Genomic DNA, 21,711 nt, shown 5'->3' with positions numbered 1-21,711 from the left:
CAGCATAGGGGGCCACCCTCCAAATTAGGTTAGGAGAGCAAGTGCTCTCCTAACCCCGTTCCTGTGATCGTTTGCCAGCCATGGCTGCTTGCAGCCAGGGCTGGCTGGCTGCGGAGCTCTGAGTCAGCTTTGCCCTGCTCTGAACCTGTTCCTGTTTATCAAAGTATTAACTAATAAATCTGGAGCACAAGGGTACAATTTTTCTAGAGACTGGGATGCTAGAGAAATAAAAAACTGTGGCTCTTAGCCCTAGAATTCTGTACACTTTAATAATTCCTCTTTAATGTCTTATAAGCACCCAGACTCTTCCGTATAAGAGGACTCCTGGGGTCAAACTACATAATATGATGATGATCTCATTAAGATCTAGACTTATTTGTGTATATATATGTGTGTGTGTGTGTATGTATATACACACACACACCCAAATTTATATATATATGGGTGTGTGTATGTATGTACTGTTTTTACAAAATGCAGCCATGCAGTAGTGGGTGGGCTGATTTGATCTGGAGTATGGCATGTGGTAAGGAGGGCTTGGCTTTTCCCCTCTGTACCTTCCTCCCACCAAATATTTCTTTCTCAAGCAGAGATCTGCTGCAAATAGCTTTGAGGGGCAACTACCAGATTTGGGAGATATTTTTGGTTGGAAAATAACAGAGAGAGAAAATGTTAACCCTCCACCCTGCAATCACGATCCAGTTCAGCCCCCACCCACCCCCAGCTGCTTTTTGTCAGAATAGACTCATTTCCACTTTTAAGCCTGTTTCTAAATGATGGGTTCATTACATGCAATTGGACTGCTAGAGGGAAGCTTCCCTCCAAAAAATGTCTATCCAAATTTTCCCTTGGAATTTCAAATGACCTGGTCTTATTTCCAAAGTGGAATTGATTCAGTAGGAATCCTCCATAATCCCATTTTCTTCTTCTTAAATTTCCAAATTTTGCATAGACTGAGCATGCACATGTTGCTGTCGCTTTCAGATCCTTCAGTTCATTTATGTCCACTGTTTCCCCACAAGTTATGGAAGCACACACATGGATGGATAAAATACTCAATGCATCAAGATTCTTTTTTTGTGTGATATTTCTCCTGGGGTGGCCCAAAGTATTGTGGCACCTGAGGTGAGGGGCAAAATGCTGCCTTACTCCATTCCCCTGGTGGGAGCCAGTCCCATTTCAAAACAAGCTTTGGAAGTGCATGGGAAGGAGGGAGGACAGAAGGTTGCTGACAGCATCCTCTTCTCTCTTTGTGCTTCTTGCAAGCGTTGCAAGGAGTTTGAGAAGAGGTGCTCCTTGAAGAATTAACAATGGTCAGATTGATCCCAAAGTGCTGCAAAGTGGTGATGGTGAAGGGCATTATGATGCCTTGCTAGCACCCCAATAATGTTTCACCTGAGGCACCTGCCTCACCTTGCCTCATGAAAGGGCTGCCCCGGTTTCACCAGTGCTCAAGAGTACATGTGCACAGACACAGCAAAGCATTTTACAATAATGCCAATGCAATCAGATGTACAATCACATGAATATTGCTTTTTTTTTTTGCACTGTCTTATCAATATTGGTAGTATAGTGAGGAAGGAAAGATACAAATGAACACAAGAAAATGAAAGCTATGGCAAACTGTGCGTGCTGAGAGCCATCTTCCCAGCGTGACTGTGGAAATCACACAGCACTTGTGCTTTTGTGCCCAAGAACCCCACTGCACCAAGAATGCCTGAACCTTTTCCTATAACCACCCAATTTCTGCCTGCTGTGATTCAGTGCATTTAAATACGGCACATTTAAATTTTCTATCACAATAACCAAGATAGTATACATAGGGTTCTCTGGTGATCTCTCATCCAGGTATTGATCAGACCCCCATAAGTGCTTGGCTTCATCAAGTTTACTGCATCATATGCCTCTAAACCATAGCCTTGGCCCAGATTTCTGCTCCTCTCTTAAGCATGCAACTGTGCTGATTTTTCCCCTGTTTCCTTCCCAGAAGAAACTTTGTTTCAGGGCCAGCATTCCCTCACCCATAACCAGGAGTGATAGGACCAACTGTGGCTGTGATCTGGGCCACCTAGCTATTGCTCTGCAGCACAAGAAACAAAATGAGCCTCAAAATGGTGCTGCAAATGATAATTTATTATGGAAGGCCTGAAAACAGTAAAACCCAATGGGAACCATGTTTCTTTATGAATGGGCTCATCCAGATCATCACCTTAGTAAAGAAGCATTGTTCTGTGCTTGCCTGGCTCTTCCTGTACTGCATTGGTAAGCATGACCTGCAGTACTTGTAGGTTCTGAAGTTAAAGGGTGAAATGAGTGAGAACATTTTAGCTTCACTGGCTGCCGCGTGACATGTGAGTTAAAATTGAGTGTCCTGCCTGAGCTTTGTAGGAAGCCCATCTGCTTTTTCGCCTTGTGTCTTTCCTGCACTGCCTTTGCTTTTTGACATAACCTGTGAAATAAATAGGAGTTGACTGTAAACTTGCAATGGCTGTGAGTGCAATGCCTTTACCAGTACTTAGCTCCAGATTCCTTTGCATTATGCCCTTGCATCCTTGTACCATTCAGGGGCGTAACAAGGCTGGAGCGGGCCCAGAGACAAAATTTTAAAATGGGCCCCTCGCTGATACACACACACACTTCACATGTGACTTGCCTCTGGGGGGCCCCTCGAGGCGTGGGGGCCCCCAGGCAGCCACCTCCCCTTGCCTAATAGTAGTTATGCCCCTGGTACCATTGGAATGGAATCTTTGTATTGCCATGGGATGAGTGACAATTCTGCTTTGAGCAGGGGGTTGAACTACAAGACCTCCAAGTTCGCATTCAATTCTATGTGTCAGAAAGTGGCTCTGTCAGCTCTTGACACCCAGCTATTTGAATGGGAAGTGTTTTGGGACAGGTGAGGGATGTCTTTCAAGCCAGTGCTTGTGGCCCTCATTTACCTGTGTGGAGGATGTTTACAGAGACAAATACGAAACTCCAAGTGGATCTGGGATGAATATGTATCCATCATGCAAAGACAGCAGAAGATCATACTCCTTTTGAGACTCTAAAAGACTGGTGTCTCAAAAAGTATTAGTGCTCTGATGAGTATTACTGCTCCCCCCCCCAGCAAGTAGGTCTTCTCGATGCCCATTTCTGAAATATTAATTGACTAATAGTGCCACCTATTGTCAGTAGTTCAGTTGAGTTCAACGATACAGTATCAGTATTTTTTCATGGAGACTGTTGTAAAGTGGAGGGGAAGTCAGTATTATTTTCCTTCCCCCCCACGGGTTTGAGTGTTTGCCCAATGCCTGCTCTCCTGCCCAGTGTGATCCACTGTATCCCCTTCCCTGTCCTTTTGGAATCCTCCTCCTAACTCTGTGTTCATATACACATTTCCTGTAAGTGCATTTGGTACGTGTGAGGCTAGTGCCTTGTGTGAAATTTTGTGTGTGTGTGTGTGTATCAACAGAATCTGTAGGTTCTTTGTCAAGTGGGACAATGCACTGATTTACTAACAAACTTTAATGAGGCTTCCTTCTTATCCTGGTACCAGAAATAGAGCCAATAGCTTACTGTGCTTGCTCCCAAAAGCAAGGATGTGTGCAGCTCCACCTTCTTGTGATCTGTCCAAAGAATGTGTGCACATTTATGCGTGCACACATGCGCACGCCTTAGAGGGAACACTGGGGGTGGGGTGGGGGCATTTAAACACGCAACCTCCTATTGCAGCCTGGAGTTAACCAGGCCATTGCACTTGATTTATGCCATTCAGGACAGTCCAGAAAAATCTTCACTGCACTTGAGTTATCCTGTCCAGTGCCCAGGGAAATCTTCACTGCTTACCATAGCTATACACAAATACCGTATTTTCCTGGTTGCAGTGCTGCTAACCAGGAATCAAGCCCCGGAGCCTTAACGATGGGCTTCCCAACATTGCCTCCACACACGGTTTTTGAGGAATTACCAGCTGCGATCAGGAAACTGACTACTCTCTACGAACCAAGAGAGAGACAGACTTCACATTCGGACTTCCCCCCGCAGTTCTGTCCTCGGAGAACTACTTTTCTGGCCCCTCCTTCTCTCCTATTCTGCCAACGGAAAAGCTTATGCGGAGTGATCATGCGTACACAACTCACAAAACAAGAACCAGCGCGCTAGGATCTAGACAAGGCGAGTCGATTCCATGTCGAGCATGCGCAGAGGGAGCGCGGAGTAGGCCCAGCCTGAGGCGGCGGGAGGCGCCGACGAGCAGCGGGAGGAGGAGAGCTCTCACGGACCGCGCCGAAGGAGAGAAACCGAGAGTGCGTGAGGGAGGCAAGGCTCCCCCTCTGGACCACCGGAGAAGGGGGAAGGGGGTGCGCGCGCAGTCCCGAGGGCGGGCGGGCCGCGCGCGTGGTTAGAAGAAAAAGAGAGTCTGAGGTGTGCTCTCGCGCATGGGGAGTTGGGCCAGAGGGAGGGGCTGCCTTGGGGGGAGGGGGAGCGCGAGCGTGTGTTGATAGTGGGAAGCGTGGGTTGGAGAGGGCCTTTAGGGTCAAAGGTCGGCCGCGGTGGGGCAGGGGGAGACGGGAGAGACCGGAGAGGCTGCGCATAACGCCCATGTAGAGGTTGGAGTGGTCCGAGCACTTCCCATATGTGATACTCTCGAAATCCTTATAACAGCCTTGCAAGGTAGGTCTGTATCCTCCCGATATTGTAGGTGGGGAATTGAGTCGGAGAGAAAGAGAGGCTTGCCTGGAGTACTGGAGCGAGGCCTGGCAGTCAGAGGAGGGGGCAGAACGGGACTGTACCATTTCAGTCTGCAGCGGGGGGAGTCGTATTTTTGAATGCTCTTCACAGGGGAGACAAAAACTCCCCTATGCATCTAAATTGAGCACAGAAGGAACAGTTTGGGCTAGAATCTTTCTCCCTGATGTGCTAGGTTTTTGTTTCCCCTTTGCAGGTAGTCTTGGACATAGGGAAGTATTGAAAAATGGCACCTGCTGTCTGACGTGGTACAGTTCACTCTGCCCCCTCAAGATTCTACCACTTCATTCTGCTGCATGTGATCAGGCCTTGGTTCAGATCGGGGATCCTCCTGATTTGTATCTTAATCCCTCTGTGTTTACACCAACTGCTAGAGTGGTGTGGGGTGTATGTAAAAGCCTACACAGGAAGGGGTGGAGATGTCTTATGGAAGGCTGGGGATTGTAGATATATGTGTAGTGCACTGGTGAAGAGAAAGTGGAGGGTCTTGGGTATGTGCTAAGGTTTAGGGGCTGGGCAGTGCAGAGATAATGAGTGAAGCAGGATTAAGGACTCTGACAGAGAAATCACCTTTTTGAACTTGGATATGAGAAGGAAATCGGGGATGTAGATGATGATGCTGGGATGTGAGATGGGGACACAATCTGTCTAGAGCAACACAGGATAGTGTGAACAGTGAGGGGGTGGAGGTTGCCCAGAAGCATTGGGATCAGTGTTCTTGTAACAGGGATTCCCAGATGTTGACTACAATTTCCACAATCCCTGTTTGCAGTGCTCAGGATTATGGGAGTTGTGGTCAGCAATATCTGGGAATCCCTAATACAAGGAACTCTGGGATAATTATATACAGGACTGGAGTTAATAGAGGGCCTCTGGAAGTGGTGGCCACATTTAGGACAAGTAAGGAGGCTAATGCTTTATAAAGAGAAAGTCAAAGGGATACCGCAGGCTTTATGAACTTGGCTTAATTGCCTCCTTTATTTAAAATATTCATATGCTGCTCCTCCAGTACAAAACTGCTTGGGGTGACTCTCAAGCATGGCAAAACAATGCAACATTTTAAAATGTTGGCTAAGTACAGGCCCCAATTAAAGCCAACCTTAAAAGTTCAAGAGTTTAGAGATGCGCCAGACACAGACTAGGCTTCAGCTTTAAATAGGCTTCAGGTTGTTGGTCCCTCTACCCTTGCCTGGTTCTCATTTGTCTGCTATTTTTCTTTTCTTACGTGGCAGGTTTTCCAAGATGACGCAGTTCCTGCCCCCTAACTTGTTGGCACTATTTGCCCCCCGTGATCCTATACCTTATCTGCCTCCTTTGGAGAAACTACCCCATGAGAAGCACCATAACCAACCCTACAGTGGCATTGCCCCCTACATCCGAGAATTTGAGGTATCTGCTTCAGTATATGTTGGGCTGTCTCAGACAGGCATTAATTTGCAGATGCATTGGCTAGAGGCTGCAGAATCAGAATAGCTGTCACAGCAAATGCTTTCGTAGCTGTTTTGTTTCTGTATTCTGTGAAATTTTGTGAACTAGTTATTAAAGATGGAGTCTCTCTTCTAGGACCCGCGTGATGCTCCCCCACCCACTCGTGCAGAGACACGGGAGGAACGGATGGAACGAAAGGTATGCTTCATGAATAGCCGCATCTGGGTTGGCACAGCAGTAGTTTAGAACCAGTATGCCTAGGCTGCTTGGTGAGGATACCTTGGGTGCTATTATTCATTATGTCCTTTTCTAAGAAATGAAGGTAGACAGTTCATGCAGCATTTAGAAGGCCTTGTGTTTTTTTCAGGTAATTAGTCTGAAAAGGAGGGTAAGCTTTATTCTGATAATTACTGATTCTCTATACACCTTCTTTCCTTGCAGAGGCGAGAGAAGATTGAGCGCCGGCAGCAAGAAGTTGAAAGTGAACTGAAGATGTGTAAGTTGGGGAAGAAAAGAGGAGTGCATTTATCAGTGGCAGAGTGGTTTTTTGAAAATATTTCTGTTTAATTTTAACTATAAAGGCATTGATATTTCATATGATGCTTCTTTGTGGTGGGGCCTGGTGTTTGCACATACAAAAGAACAAATGAAGTGGAGGAGGAAGAGCAATATAGGGTTTTCCCCTCCAGTTCTCTTTTTATTCATTGCCTTTTTCTTCAAAACAGGGGACCCTCACAACGATCCAAATGCTCAAGGAGATGCTTTTAAGACACTGTTCGTAGCCAGAGTTGTAAGTGACTGCCTTTTTCTCTTTCTCTTCCTGAAATCTGGTGTAAAAGATCCTAATTACCTGATCTTTGATAGATGTTGGGATACAAATTGAAAGCAAACCTACAACAACTTTGGGAGGACTTAACATCTTTAGTTTTCTCCCCAGTATGATTTCTCCTCTTATTATACTGTCAATTTATCTTACAGAACTACGATACAACAGAATCCAAGCTGAGGCGAGAATTTGAAGTCTATGGTCCTATCAAAAGAGTAAGTGATGTGTGTTTGGCAGAAATGAGCCTCGCACATTATTGCACTTGTGGAGCTAGGAAGAAGTATTAAACATATATTGACAATTATCATGTGCCATGGCAATGAGTTTCATAGGCCAATATTGTGTTTGTGGTTTTGATTTCTGATCCCAATTACATCCCTGTTTAGTCCTTTCCTTTTGAAGAGCAGGAATCTAGTTTCATAACAAGGATCATATTGTTGCATACACAAGCACCTGATAGAGTTGTATTAGAAATGCTACAAACATTTGGTGAGTTGTCTCTTAATTCATGGTAACAGCTTGTACAAATCAGTTGGATAGGCTGTATTGGGTGTGTGGGTGAGTAAATGCTCCCTGGAAAAATGAATTGACTTCCAAACTCCAATAAGAGCACTGTTATCCTAAGGGCTAGTAAATGCAAGGCAGGTTGTCCCCTTAAATCCTACTCTACCCTTTCTTAGCTCATCCATTTCTCCTGCCCCATTTCTCTGGTGATGTCCTTGACCTGCTAACCCATTGCTGTGGGAATTTCCAAACTTCCTTATAAAAACGTAAAACAGGCTTTGGATTCCAGGCCATAGCATGGGTTTGGACATTTTTCCACATCCCTGAGGTATCCTTTTGTGTCTTTTTGTAAAAATGTACATGAAAGTTTAATTTAGTGAACAAGGTCAGCCAAGGGAGTGGGAGCTGAGAGGCCATGCCAGACACTTTACTTTTGTTGTACAGGTCATCTTTATAAGTGATGAGGTTCTCTTAGGACACAACTCTTAAGCTTAAGATATTTGTCATGGGAGTGTGTGCTTGGAGGTGTCCCTATCTAGTTCGCCCTTCCTACCACTCCAAATTTACACCTATAGTGTAAGAATTTAACTGGCTCTCAATATGTTTCTGGACAAAATACAAAGTCCTGGTTATAACCTATAAAGGCCCAGGGTATTTAAGAGAACACCTTCTCTGTTATGAGCCCCACCATCTGTTGAGATAATCCGGGGAGTTCTGTCTGCAGTTGCCCCCAACTGGTTTGGTGGCTACTTAGGGACGGGCCTTCTCCATTGCCGCCCTGAGGCTTTGGAATGAAGTCCCTGGAGAAATAAGAGCCTCCTCATTTCTGACAGTTTTTTTAAGGGCTGTGAAGACACACACATTCATCCAGACTTTTAATTAGATCTATAGGATCTGTTACTATGTTAATGTTTTTTAAATCTATGTTTTGTTGTAAACCGGTCAGACATAAGTTTGGGGCAGTATATAAATAAAATAATGAAAATTTCCTCTTTAGATCTACATGGTGTACAATAAGCGTTCCAGCAAGCCACGTGGCTACGCCTTCATTGAGTATGAACATGAGCGTGACATGCATTGTACGTATATTCCTTTTTTGGGGTGCTTTTGTGTCCTGTGTCTTTTAGAAATTAAACTTTTATATTATAGAAGCATGTGTCTTAAAAAAACAAAAACCTTAACTTTTCAAAGCCCTTGAGCTATGCAAGGGCTTGGGCTCCCCCCAGCAGGTAAGTACAGAGTGGGGGAGTCTGACCTGGTTTGATGAGCACCCAAGTTACGTTAATCTGGTCCTTGTAAGTTTTCAAGGGGATCCTTCCAATTCTATCACCAACAGAATCTAGAAGGGAGATTTTGTCTCCTCTCTGCAAACTTTCTAATTTTAAGATTTGATGACAGGAATCTTGGGTTACTCTGGGTAGGCTATCCCTTTCATAGGAGTTCCATTTCTTGTTTCTTTGTCTTGTCTCAAGTGCAAATTAACGTAACTGGGGTGCTGCAAATGTAATGTGTGTAAAGTAACAGGCAACAGTTCAACTGCTTTCCTCATTACCCACCATGATTTCCTTGTGTTTGGGGAAGGGAAATCCTATAGGTTAAGTGGGGGGCAACTTGTTGTGTCAATTTCTTTTGCGGCAGGTTAGAGTTACTGCTTGCAATGCAGGACCCAGCAGGGTTGTAAGGACTGCCCCTTCACTCTGAACTGTTGCCCATCTCCTTTTTATTAATTTTTTTTAAAGAGGGAGAATGAATGCAGTGAAGAAGTTCTAAATCAAGTATAACTTTGACCTGTAGCTGTGTTTTTTGAAAAGATGCTGTTGTCGAGAGGCGTGTTGTGAGCGGGGTGTATTAATTCTGTGTTCTTATTGTCACTGCAGCCACCTTTCTGATGGCTATTGCCACTGCTGGCTTGCAGCTGATCCTTATGCTTCCCCTTTACAACATCTCATTGTATGGTTGGTATAAGGGTTTGTATAATTGGTAAGAAACCGCAGTACCCAACACACTTCTATACACAAGCCAGGTCAAAGGCAGATGCTAGGTAACACAGTTTAGTTGGGGGTGGAGGGGGAAAAAGAAGAATCTGTTTCTCTTCTAGCTTCTGCGCTGCTCTCTTGCTGTGTGGAGGGAGAAGGAGAAATGGGTTCCTCATGCTGTATTCCTGGCCCTATAGTTTGCAACCTGACTATAATGGGAAGGGAGGGAAGAATAGGTCTCCTTTCCCAAGTAGGGCTCAAATATCCTGAGTGAACCCTCCCTCTCCAAGCCACACATGTGCCATTCTATAGCCCCTGTTTGTGGTGCCAGGTTGGCAACTGTCAAGCATGGCAGGCAGAAACAGCAGGAGGCAAGGTTGTTTCTTTTTAGGAATCTACACTTTTCTCACCCCAAAAGAAATTGGGTGGGGGTGGGGACATGGCATCAAATAGCTTTCCAATCAAAATGAATATTTCCTGTAACACAGATTAGTTTGAGGTCACCTGCTTATCCTTTTCTATAAATGTTAATCCTTAACACATTGAATCATTTATAACCATCTTAAATTGTGTAGACAGTCCTACACGAATCTGAAAGACTTGGAATATTTTGACAAACATGGGTTAGAATTGCTACTGGGCTGTGTTAGTGCTCTTGGGGAAAGTATGTTGGAGATGGAAATCCTAGATTATACCACTACTTTAACCATCCCAATTTATATGAAAAACTGTTGCACTTAGCTTATTAAGGAAGCCTTGCAGCTCACATTGTTGCCTTAGTAGTCTCTTGTGTTTTACAGTCTTGCACTATGTCCCTTGCATACGCAGCTCTCATACTCCTTTCTAGCCTCAAAGACCTGCTGGTTTTTAAGTTGTAAGAAAGAATGAGAGCGCCATGCATTTAGCCTCCATAGCACTTGAAACTTCTTGAAACCAAGGCAGCACTATGGAGGCTGTGTACCTGGTGCTTTCTTTTCTGCAGTTATTGGATAGGCATCTAGATTAGTTGCATGAGCAGGTGTGGGGAATGATGACTGTGAAGAGAAGAGGGGTGTGTGAGCATGAGAAGAAGTGGGTAGCCATTAGTGTTCCCTCTAAGGCATGCGCATGTGCTCACACATTTTGATTTCCGCTCAGTTAATTTTAGATCCCGCTCAAATTGAATCAGGAAGGTCCCATGGAATCCATGTGCACACACACACTACCTTGATACTGCTGCTCAGAACAAAACTCATTCCTCACACAGAGAGAAAAAATTAGAGCACTTGTAGCAGTTAGAGCACTCGTAGCCATCCCCTTAAGCCATTGTTTGTATGGCTGTGTTAAGGTTTGTGTTAACCCACAACACAAACACCACCAACACCAGTCCCCGGCCGAGCCTGTAATTCCTAAGAGATAACTTATATTTGGGGAGCTGAGGGTTATGAGGCCATTTGAGTTGGGTTGAGCCATCTGAAGACTGGCAAATTGCACTTTATATTTTATCCTTCTGTACCAGGAAGTGCTTTACTTCTAGGTACAGATATGTGTTCACTGAAAGTACTTTGCAAGAAGTAACTGCAGCCTATCTTTGGACAAACCTGGGGCAGACTACCTCTGGAAAATAACCCCAAAACACGAGACTTGCCCAAGTCCTGAGTGGCTGATGTGTGTTTCTTAGGAGGGAGTGTATATTTTTTCCTGTGCTTTTAACTTTCAATTGATAGCAAGCAGGACTGAGGATATTTGAGCTCTGCTTTTAGTTAGCAAGCTGTTGGGCAAGTGGGTAGTTAGCCAGACTTGGGGCACAAAACTAGATAGATTATTCCTCTTGCTCCCCCTGGTGTGGCTTGCCAAGGCCACAGTGGACCTGTGAGTGGGACACAGTTGGGATGTCTGTCTCAACAGAGGTTCCAAATTGTTGGCCCCATGATGAGGGTTTTAACACACAAGCAGACAACTATATCACTGCTGCTGGGTTTCTCATAATTGCTAGAGAGGAAAGTTCAGATACATCACACATTCCTTGCTGTTTCTTTCTTGTTATCTGCTTTTCTGTCTGGCTCCTTTAGCTTAGTTCTACCAGCCTTGTAGTGTTTGGAGCTTTCAATCCTGCTAAAGGCAGGCTGTAGCTAGGAATGCCATGAAGGAGGGTTGCTAAAATTCAGGACTCCTACCTGAAACAGGCTCCCCTGCCACTTCCCTGAATTTGTAGTGGGAAGGACAGGTTCTTTGGAGGCCTTTGAGCAATGAGCATGGGATTTTAAAACCTGCTGAGTTTTAGATAGGACTGATCTGAAAGGTTTTTATTCAGCTTGTCTTCTGTTGCAAGACGAAGCCTTGGTTAGAGTGTCAAAAATAACAGCATACGGTGAAATGGAAAACTATGAAAAGGTTGATATTCGTCTTTAGGACACTGTTGGCTGGATTGGCAAGCTAATTAAAAACAGGCTTTGCCCTTGAAGCTTTAACTACTGACCTTTGAATCAAACGGTAGAAAAAATGCTATTCTGGGGGTTTTTTTGGTCAGCAATAGGAAAGAACAGAGCACCTGGCAGCTTAGTTCTGGAGCTATAAGCTGCCTGTGGTGGTAGATGACAAGTTCTCGCTATCAGCTTTTTGAGGAGCTTGGATAGCTTAACTCAGTAGACATTAAAAATCCTTCCCCAGCCTCACAATCCTGTGACTTATGCAACCCATAGTGTTGGCTATGGTAAATGTTGCTAAGTATGTGGGTGTGAGTAATGTGTTCATCTTTTACATAGCAATCTGGCCACAAGGCGAGAGGTCATTCTTGCACATTTACTTGTTCTCATATACAGTGTGGCCTGCAATAAAAAGTGCAAAAGAGATACAGTGATTAAACCAAACACCTTCCCTATGGCTGTATCTCCTGTCACTATGTATACAGAAACAAAGTAATAACTTCTTACCTTGTGATTAGATTTATCAATTAAAAATGAATGCATCCGTTCATCCTTTGGGGTAACTTGGATGGTTACTGATCTCTCCTAGGGAGAAGAGCTTAAGGGTCACTTGGAGCTGAAAAGCTTGGATTGGGCACTCAGTCATCAGTGGGATATGGGAGAGGGCTGGAATGGCGCTATTCAGGCCCAATCATATTACTGACATCATAGTGGTCCTAGGTGAGCTCATCCCACCAGATTGTTGCCCACATTCCCTAAAAACACTTGAAGGCCCTAAGAAAATCTAGGAAGTGCTTACACTAGGGCAATTGTTTTAAATTGTAAACTGTCTCAGAAAGGTAAGATTCAATACCAAGGGTGGTTTCAGGTAAGCCATCCTGGGTCTCTCCCAGCCTCGGACTGACCTCTTCACTGGAAAAGGCTCAGCTTCATCTCTTCCTTACAATAAAACGGTGCTGAACGTGTCGGGCAGGGATTCTGCCCCTTGCAGATTTTGGTCTAGTGATTGTTCTGTCTGAAGATGAGCTATGAGACTAACTTGGAAGCTCTGTGTTTGTAAGGGATGGTGGTCTGTCATCATGCCCCAACGTCCAAGCTGGCTGCTGGTTCTCAGCATGATGGGTGGCTTCAAGGCCTAGGATGACCTCTTTTGCCATTGGTCATTGGACAAACTTTGACTTGATGATCTTGTCAAGCCCTATCTTCCAAAACTCCCTTTAGTAACTGAAAAATCTCAACAGTTAAAAATGAGAGAGAGGCAGGGTGGACAACAGCCTACTGGAAAATATCCTTCTTCCTTCAAAGAAACTGATTTCTGGACTTCTTTGTGTGCTTGTTTTTTAATTAACCAAAGCTTTCCTGCTGTGTGCTTTTGCTTCAGCATCTAAACTACAGAGTAAATTAGATTGAGTGGAAACATTGCTGCCAGCATTCCACCCCCCCCCCCCAAAGCCTTTTTCTTGAAATTGATAGCTTCTAACTTTTTTCCTGAAGCTGTAATTTTTTTTAGTGTGTGTACAATGGAAGATGTTCATCATTTTGTTTTTGTTGAAAAGAATACCCCACTGTACACCTTTTTCCCTGTGAGAAGCATCTTGCTTTTCCCCACAAGTCTGTAGTAAGCTACCCCTTGAGTTTACATATAAGGGTGAAGAGAGGAATATTCCTGTATTTTTCTTTGTGTGTACGCATGTTGGTGAGGAGAGAAATTCCCTCCCAGCTTTTTTCATGTCTCTGCATGAGAACATTTCTGCCTTTTATCTTTACAATGTATTTTATGCATGTGGTTGACTTTGAACCTTGTTGGTTATTAAAATAAAAAGACCTGGTCCATATAAGGAAACATTCTGCCCACTCTCATTTTTATTTGAAACAAATAAATTGTACACACATTCTCTTCTCCTTGTTCCCAGTCCCATAAATTTTAATAAACATAGTTCAATTTTCATTCCTGAAAGTGTCTACCAGCTGTCTCCCAAGAAGAGAGAATTGGGACACTTCAGCTATCAGCATTTTGATGATGAAAGATATACAGCCATGATGTTTGGCTACCTGAATTTGGCAATGGATTTTTTAAAAGGGGGATACAAGATCATCTAGTAGTGTTTAGTGTTGCTTGACTGATTGGGGGGACTCCTGCTGCACTCATATGAATTGCTGTAAATAGCAATTCAGTATTTTGATAGCAATTTAGTATAAATCTACTTCAATAGATTTGAGGGAGGGGGTGCATGGGGGGGCCATGAGGCGTGTCAGGACCCCTAAAGGCATAAACTGTAACTTTAAGTTCCTAATAAAGAATTGGACCTAGTTTGGGGTGTGGGGTGAGGATGGGAGGCTTGGGGGGGCTGGCAGGGGAGGGGGTCTGAGTGTCCGACTTCTGCTGCTGAGACAGGTAAGGCAGGGAAGGACGGCTCAGCAGCTAAAATGCCAAACCTAAAAAACCGCCCCAGCCGGGGGCGCCCGGGCAGGGGGGAGCTGCGCCTCGGGCCCCAGCGCTAGCAGCCCGATGCAGTGAGTTTGAGGAGTTAAAAGTTGCAATGGTTTTGTAAGTAGTTTCTCCAGGTAAACACTTTTATTTCCTTTTTACTTGTTAGCTGTGCTCGACCCACCCCCTCCCTTAGCCAGTGGCTTGAGAACATTCCCCTTCCCCTGAAATCATCCTAGAGATTTGTAATGGGATAACACAGCAAGGGTGGGTTAGAGCATTACAGTGGGCTGGGATTGTTGGGGGAGGGTGCCAGCCAGTTCCCTGAGTGTTCTTATTTTTTGTGTGTGTACTATCCCCTCTCTCTCACTTCCCTACCAAACCTTCCACTATCCTTGTAACACAGAGAACATTTCTATCTCCCTCTTCCTCCTTCATCCTTTTTGTTTTAATTATTTTTATTTAAATGCAGGAGCTCTTGCTTTGGATGGGTTTTTTGGCATGGCCAATCTTGGGACTGGCTGGTTGGGATTGTTGCTGAAGGAACAGCAGAGCCTGGCCCATTCTGAAGAGGGCTGGGGTTGGAGGGCTTGCTTGTTTGTACCCAGCCTTTTTCCCTCTGGGCAAGTGGTGTATGTAGTGCGAGTGTCTTCAGTGCTCAATAACCTTCCTTCTTTTGCAGCAGAGGCCAGTGGCGGGGGAGGGGGGGCTGTATTACAGGGTGAAGCTGGGATTGCTCCACAGCTTGAGGGATTTGTAGCCAGCATAATGTGGCAGCGGTTGTCTGGCAACCTATGAGTGGTGCTTGCCAGCATTCCACCCTTCCACAGTCATGTGGGTTTTGTTCCAGATGTTTACATTAAGGCGAGTGACACCTCCAGAGAGCTCAAGGCAACCCTTCCCAGGTAGATGTGGAGCAATCCCTCACCCAAGGGGCAGTGGGGCCATAGGAGCCTCCTCCAGAATCCTTTGTGTTGTATGTGTCTTTGGGGGAGGGTGGGCTTGTTTCTGTGCACTGTGGATGATGGCAGTTCCCTTTGCCCTCCCCTTCTTCCTGGATACCCCTCCTAATCTGTTGCAGCGGCATACAAACACGCCGATGGGAAAAAAATTGATGGCCGACGTGTGCTGGTGGATGTAGAAAGAGGCCGGACGGTGAAGGGATGGCGCCCACGCAGACTTGGTAAGTGTGCAGCAGCTCTAGATCAAACATGCTGCTAGCTCTTCCCGTATCCAAGCTGAGTTTGGGATAGTTCTATTAGCAAAAGCATCTTTTCCAAGACTGGACATAATCATGCTGCTGGACTAATGTAGTCAGTTCTTGATCACCACAGTTAGAAGGATGCTGGAAGTAATTAGAAGATTTAGTAAGAAGAAATGAAAAGATCTAGAGGACAGACTGGCTAAACTAAATATACTGAGCCAAGGGAAGGAAATTAACAGACAGAGGACCTTTCTTTTTTAGAGAGGCTTTTTAGTGTGTTTATGTGCTGGCTGGCTGTGCTGGGTTTTAAATGTGGGTTTAACTAAAGGTAAAGTGTGCTGTTGAGTCGGTGTCTATTCCTGGCACCCACAGAGCCCTGTGGATGTCTTTGGTAGAATACAGGAGGGGTTTACCATTGCCATCTTCCGTGCAGAATGAGATGATTCCCTTCAGCATCTTCCCTGTATCGCTGCTGCCTAATATAGATGTTTCCCATAGTCTGGGAAACATACCAGCAGGAATTCGAACTGCAAACTCTGACTGGTTAATCAAGTCATTCATTCATTCATCACATTTATATACCGCCCAAACTTTCGTCTCTGGGCGGTTAACATAAAACAATTAAAACACATATAAAAAGTTAAAACAATTCAACAATTTAAAATCAATCACAAAATTAAAACCAACAAATTTTAAAAGGCTGAGGAAAGCTTGGTTAAAAAGATGGGTTTTTAAATGTTTTTTAAAAATTGCCAGAGATGGGGAGGATCGTATCTTAGTGGGGAGTGCATTCCACAATCTTGGGGCAGCAACCGAGAAGGCCTGGCTCTGTGTAGCCACCAAACGAGTTGGCGGTAACTGGAGACGGACCTCCTCAGATGACCTCAGTGGGGCTCATAGTGAAGAGGACGCTCTCTTAAATACCCAGTGCCTAAGTCGTTTAGGGCCATGTTGGACAAGGGTCAAGAGAACAAGTGGTAGGCCAAGCAGCTTGTTGCTCCAAGCAGCTTGTCCACATCCTCAGGAGTCACAAACTGAAATTGATCTAGTCAAATAGCATAAGAGGAGTTGTTGGATACCTCCAGTTCAGACATCAAATTAATTGTGGAGTCTCCATCTAAATCGGCCCAAATCTGAGAGATTTTATCTGCAAAAAACTCTTTAAACACATCGCAGCAGGTAACTGATGACTCCAAATTCTGGTTCAAGGGAGGAGAGGCAGGTACTAGTCCCCTCACAACCCTGAACAACTCTGCTGGATGTGAACTCGCAGAGGCAATACGGGCAGAAAAGAACTGCTTCTTTGCTGCACGTATCGCCTGAGCATAGATCTTTAAATGTGCTCGATGTTGTAATCTGTTGGATTCGAGTCGAGTCTTTCTCCACTTGCGCTCAAATTGCCTACCTTGCTGCTTCAGCCCCCATAGATCTTCCATATACCAAGGGGCCAATTTTAAAGCGGGTCGGAGGGGATGCTTGGGAGCAATCGTGTCTACTGCCCTGGTGAGCAAGTTGTTCCAATTCTCAACCAGGGCATCAACAGGATTACTGGCAAAGCCAACATTGAATCCCTCCAAGGCGTCTTGGAATCCTATTGGATCCACTAACCTTTTCGGGTGGACCCTAATAGGCCTAATAATAGGCCCCTCGCCCCTGCAGATGTGGGAAGTGGTTGTAAGTCCAACCTTAACCAGATGGTGGTCCATCCATGACAGTGGGGAAATCACAGGAGTCCCCACCCACGGAACACCACCCTGATCAGAGTAAAAGACCAAATCAAGTGTGTGACCTGCAATATGTGGTGATCCAGAGACCACTTGGGATAGGCCCATAGTTGTCATGGCCGCTATGAACTCCTGAGCTGGCCCGGACAAATTGGTCCCGAAATGAACATTGAAGTCCCCCAGTACTAAAAGTCTAGAAGACTCCCAACATAAGTTCCGTGACCAAGTCCGTGAGCTCAGTAAGGGATTCCTTTGGGCAGCGGGGCGATCGGTACACCAACAGAAGTCCCAATCTATCCCTGGTCCCCAAACTTAAGTACACACATTCAGTATGGTCTGATACCCTAACAGGGACCCGGGTAAGGGAGATGTTATCCTTATAGACCACAGCCACTCCACTTCCTCGCCCACGTCCCCTCACCTGCTCCTCTACAGAGTGTCCTGGCGGGAGAAGCTGGGACCAGACTGGACCACTAGCCTCCCCCAACCAAGTCTTGGTGATACATACCAGGTCGGCCCCTTCATCCACGTTCAAATCATGGATGAGTTCAGCCTTATTTTGGACTGACCTGGCATTGCAGAGGAGCAAGGTAAGGCTATGTGGGTCGTTGGCAGTGCTCCCCAAGGTCAAAGAGCTGGCAGGAGAGCCAGAAGGGGAGACAGCTATTAAATTTCTGACTACCCTTCCCCTGGAACGGCCTGCTGACCTGCCAAAATTACTTCTTCTCCTATTCCCCACCACTACCGATATAGCTGCCCCACAGTCAACGAAGGTGCCCCTGTCTCCTCATCTCCAGACAAACCCAGACACATTACAAATTAACTTCAGCCAAGTCTCAGTAACAAGTGGGCAAACCAGCTGCACCGCCCGCTGTGCCATTGGTGCTCCCTCCGCCTTTATAGGCTCCCAAAAAACTAAGTCGCCTGCTGTGCCACTAGGTGGCTGCGTGGCTTTAACTAGAGTACTATTTTAAACTGCATTTTGTGCTGTTCTGCTGCCTGTTGTGTTTTCTTTCTTTTTATTGGTTGTGAGCCAACCCATGCAGCATTATGCTGGAGTGGTGGGATATAATTATTTAAATATCCCACCCACCCCCTGATCTTTTTTCTAAATATTTGAGGAGTGATTGTTCATTGTTGGAGGATAGGCCAAGAAGCTTGTGCAAGAACCATTTGGCAATGGAATAGCAATGAGAAGAGTGGGGATGTGCTCGAATTGTTTTGGTGCGGCGCCAAAATGTTTCAATTCAGGTTAGCTTTTTAAAGGGAGGCAGGCAGGTTGTACCTGCTCCTCGGGGTGAACTACCATCGCTGCCCCTCCCCATCATGGCACTGTCATTCTTTAAATCTAGCTTTAAAGCAGCAGCACTGTCCCCTTTAAACTGCCATGACGACGGGATACTGCTTCCAGCAGCCCTTACACACCATTGGCACACAGATGATGCTGGTGCATGTGTTGACGCTATTTGCAGACCGATGCTGCATGAGGGCTGTTGGGAGCAGCATCCTGTCGGCACGGCAATACACACCACGATGGGGCGGGGTGGGGTGGTGGTGGCTCACCGGAGGAACAGGAACAACTTCCTTGTCTCCTGGGATATGCACGAAGCATTTCTTGCATGAAGCATTTCATGCACATCTTAGAGAGGAGTCTCCATCATTTGAAAGCTTCCAAGAGAATGTTGAATAAGCAACTGTTGATGCTTTCTGTGTGGGCTGTTGTCTTTGGTAGGGGTACTTGGCGAGAGGGATGGAGGCTATTTGAAACTGTGATTCCATTTGGAAGAAAAAGGTGGAGATAATTGGGAGCTCTGATTCTATATGAAAGAAATGTTTATGGCCAGATCCTGGAGAGTGCCAGATGAATGGGGCCCAACCTTCTGTTCCAGGGTGACTTACCACCTGATCCCTCTACTACGCAAGATCTGCTCTTATCCCCTTTTCTGTCAAGCTGCTTGACAGGAGAAATGCTTCACACTGCTTATGTGACTTGGATCTCTGGAAAGGCAGATTTTGAGCTCCTCTTGATTCCCTGACCTCAAGCCAGTTCTTTTTGTAACAAACCTTACTTAAACTGAATGGCATGCAGTGAGCAAGTGTTAACTGCTTGAAGAAGGCTGTGTTATCTACTAGTCCTGTCCAGCCAACCCTCAAAAGATGGTAAAAGGCAGGAAAGAGCTAGCATTGTCTTTCCTCTCTTTTGCAGGTGGCGGTCTTGGTGGCACCCGGCGGGGTGGTGCTGATGTCAATATCAGACACTCAGGCCGGGATGACACTTCCCGATATGATGAAAGGTAAGTTGTACTAGGCATGGTGGGGTGGGCAGTCTTAAAGCTTTTGGAACCCTTTTTGCCAGAACCTTGGGAGCTACCAGCATGAAATGGCAAAGGTGGAGTTAGTCACAAAATGGCAGCTTATGCAAACATTTACTCTAAGGAATTTTAACATCAAAACTCATGAAATCCAGCACTTGAGAAGCAAGAAGTGTTGCTTTGTGGGGGAAGAAACTGTGAGAGAAACTAAAAGCAGTCCTGAGCATTCAAAGAGAGGTTTAAAAGGGCATAGCCCATAGCAAAAGGAAAAATAAAGATTGTGCTGTTGATTCCTGGTGACCACAGTCATGTAGAATACAGGAGTGGTTTACCATTGCCTTCTGCACAGTCTGAGATGATGCTTTTCAGCACCTTCCTAAGCAATATTGATGGCTGCTGTTCAGTTTCACTTTTATTCTAGCTATATGTTCAAATGTATGGAGAACAGGGAGTAAATATCCTAGAATTTTAAAAGGTTTCTCAGAGCAGGACCCCTTGTCTGTTAAAATATGCATAATATGGTCCCATCTGTGTAGCTTGCTGCTTCTGGGGTTTTCTTTTTTTTTTTTTTTAATTACTTTTTACAGACTTATTGGCAAGAAATAGGAAATGACATGCTATGCTTATTTGTTGGCTTACTCTTAAGTCACAAAGCAGCAAAGTTGTGTAAAGCAGTTCAACCTCTTGACAAAGCTGGTTTTCTCTTCTTGGTTTGCAGGGATCGGGACCGTGAACGAGAGCGTGATCGCCGAGACCGCAGCCGAGACCGGGACAAGGAGCGGGAACGCCGTCGCAGCCGATCTCGGGAGCGTCGACGGCGAACTCGGAGTCAAGAGAAGGATGAACGGAAACGCAGCCGGGAGCGCAGCAAGGATAAAGACCGGGAACGCAAGCGGCGTAGCCGTTCCAGGGACCGCAAGCGGGACCGTGACCGTGACAGAGACAAGAAAGAAGAGTTGCCAGAAGTGGGTGACGCCCAGCCTGATGAGGCCACCCTTGGCGAGATGGGAGTAGATGGGCTGGAGGTGAAACCCGAAGGGGAAGAGAAGGCTAGAGACAGGGACCGGGACAGAGACAGGGAAAGAGAGAGGGATCGGCGGCGCAGTCATCGTGAGAAAGACCGAGACAGGGATCGTGACAGAGAGCGTCGTCGTGATAGGGATCGAGATAGGGACCGTGATCGTGAGCACAAGCGTGATAGAGGTGAGCGGGGTGGGGGGGATAAGCGGGAGGACAGGGGACAGGACAATGGCATGGGAGAGCCCCTGGAGGAAACCAGCCAGGATATGTTCCTGGACCAAGAATCCATGCAGTCTGCTGATGGCTACTTGTCTACCGAGAATGGATACATGATGGAGCCCCCAATGGAGTGATGACTGGACATGCTTCTTTGCCCCACACTGTCCAGCCAGGTGAGGCTCTGCCTCCCGGGTTGCCTAACTGACGAGGCCCCGGTCAGCCAGTTGAGATAACTGAATTTTACTGGCTTTGTTTAGAAGGGTAAGTCTGTTTTCAGTTTTGCCTGTCCTACCCCATCTCCTTTTAACATGTAATCTTCCACCAATCCCTTGTGTATTTGGATTTTTTTTTCTTTAAACAAGAATAAAGTGGTGTTAATGTTCTCTCTTCCATGTGAAATGTGTGTCTGGAACTGACATGTTTGAAGTTGCATTCTGATAGATTCCAGGCTGTTGATGGGACAAAGATCCATGAAAGAGACATTAGTTGCATGTCTAACAAACTAGTGTTTGTAGAAACCTTTTAATGGAAAAGAACTAATGATCCAGTGCATTTGCTTTTGGTGAAATGGGGGAGGGAGCAGCAAACATCGAACTAGTACAAGCAATGAGAACTTTAATTTCTGTATTGCATCGAATCATGTAAAAATTTTCTGTTGCAGCATTAGGGGGATTCTTAAGAGACTGAGCTAATGCTAAAAGTAGATTAGGGTAAGTGCTTCGTGGGGAAATGGATATGTGGGCTGAGAACAGGTTAAGCAATATTTACCTGAGCTTGATCTGATGGCATTAGTTGTGATGGGAATAATACTAAAGCAGAAGTTTTTTAGGTGGGATTAAATATAGTCAAAGGGCCAAATGTACAGATAGGAAAATAGCAAGTTGCAGATATTTAGTTTTGAGTCCAGCATTTGAAAAACAAGGGTGTATATATTGTG

The 21,711-nt window shown here is 45.5% G+C and overlaps 1 protein-coding gene and 1 long non-coding RNA gene across 6 annotated transcripts; one reads left to right on the top strand and one right to left on the bottom strand.

The window, feature by feature from the left end:
• Nucleotides 1–2,112: 2,112 nt before the first annotated feature.
• On the bottom strand, nt 2,113–4,133 carry LOC128329123 (uncharacterized). Its single transcript, XR_008309525.1, has 2 exons — nt 3,829–4,133; nt 2,113–2,449 (listed from the first exon to the last, which is right to left on the bottom strand). It is a non-coding gene; the product is annotated as an uncharacterized LOC128329123 (long non-coding RNA).
• Nucleotides 4,134–4,143: 10 nt separating this feature from the next.
• On the top strand, nt 4,144–21,161 carry SNRNP70 (small nuclear ribonucleoprotein U1 subunit 70). Of its 5 annotated transcripts, none has more exons than XM_053259661.1 (10): nt 4,144–4,286; nt 5,961–6,117; nt 6,292–6,354; nt 6,598–6,652; nt 6,882–6,946; nt 7,135–7,197; nt 8,484–8,565; nt 15,377–15,478; nt 19,430–19,517; nt 20,254–21,161. In XM_053259661.1, the coding sequence occupies exons 2-10, from the start codon at nt 5,971–5,973 to the stop codon at nt 20,906–20,908; spliced, it is 1,320 nt and encodes a 439-aa protein (XP_053115636.1). In that variant the 5' UTR covers nt 4,144–4,286; nt 5,961–5,970; the 3' UTR covers nt 20,909–21,161. The 5 variants fall into 5 exon arrangements, with proteins under 5 accessions (XP_053115636.1, XP_053115639.1, XP_053115638.1 ...); XM_053259664.1 differs by having other exon boundaries at nt 4,166–4,299; XM_053259663.1 differs by having other exon boundaries at nt 4,269–4,404.
• Nucleotides 21,162–21,711: the final 550 nt, after the last annotated feature.

The sequence above is a fragment of the Hemicordylus capensis genome, chromosome 6 (genome assembly GCF_027244095.1).
Source record: "Hemicordylus capensis ecotype Gifberg chromosome 6, rHemCap1.1.pri, whole genome shotgun sequence".
Classification (NCBI taxonomy): Eukaryota; Metazoa; Chordata; class Lepidosauria; order Squamata; family Cordylidae; genus Hemicordylus; species Hemicordylus capensis.
The sequence above is the reverse complement of the archived record's forward strand: the minus strand, read 5'-3'. Positions and strand labels throughout refer to the sequence as shown.

Excerpts from the sequence above, each read along its gene's own strand:
- SNRNP70 (XM_053259661.1), top strand. The coding sequence starts at position 5,971 with ATGACGCAGTTCCTGCCCCCTAACTTGTTGGCACTATTTGCCCCCCGT. Across the intron at positions 6,355-6,597 it reads AGGAACGGATGGAACGAAAG|AGGCGAGAGAAGATTGAGCG; the intron begins GTATGCTTCATG and ends CTTTCCTTGCAG. Across the intron at positions 7,198-8,483 it reads TCTATGGTCCTATCAAAAGA|ATCTACATGGTGTACAATAA; the intron begins GTAAGTGATGTG and ends TTTCCTCTTTAG.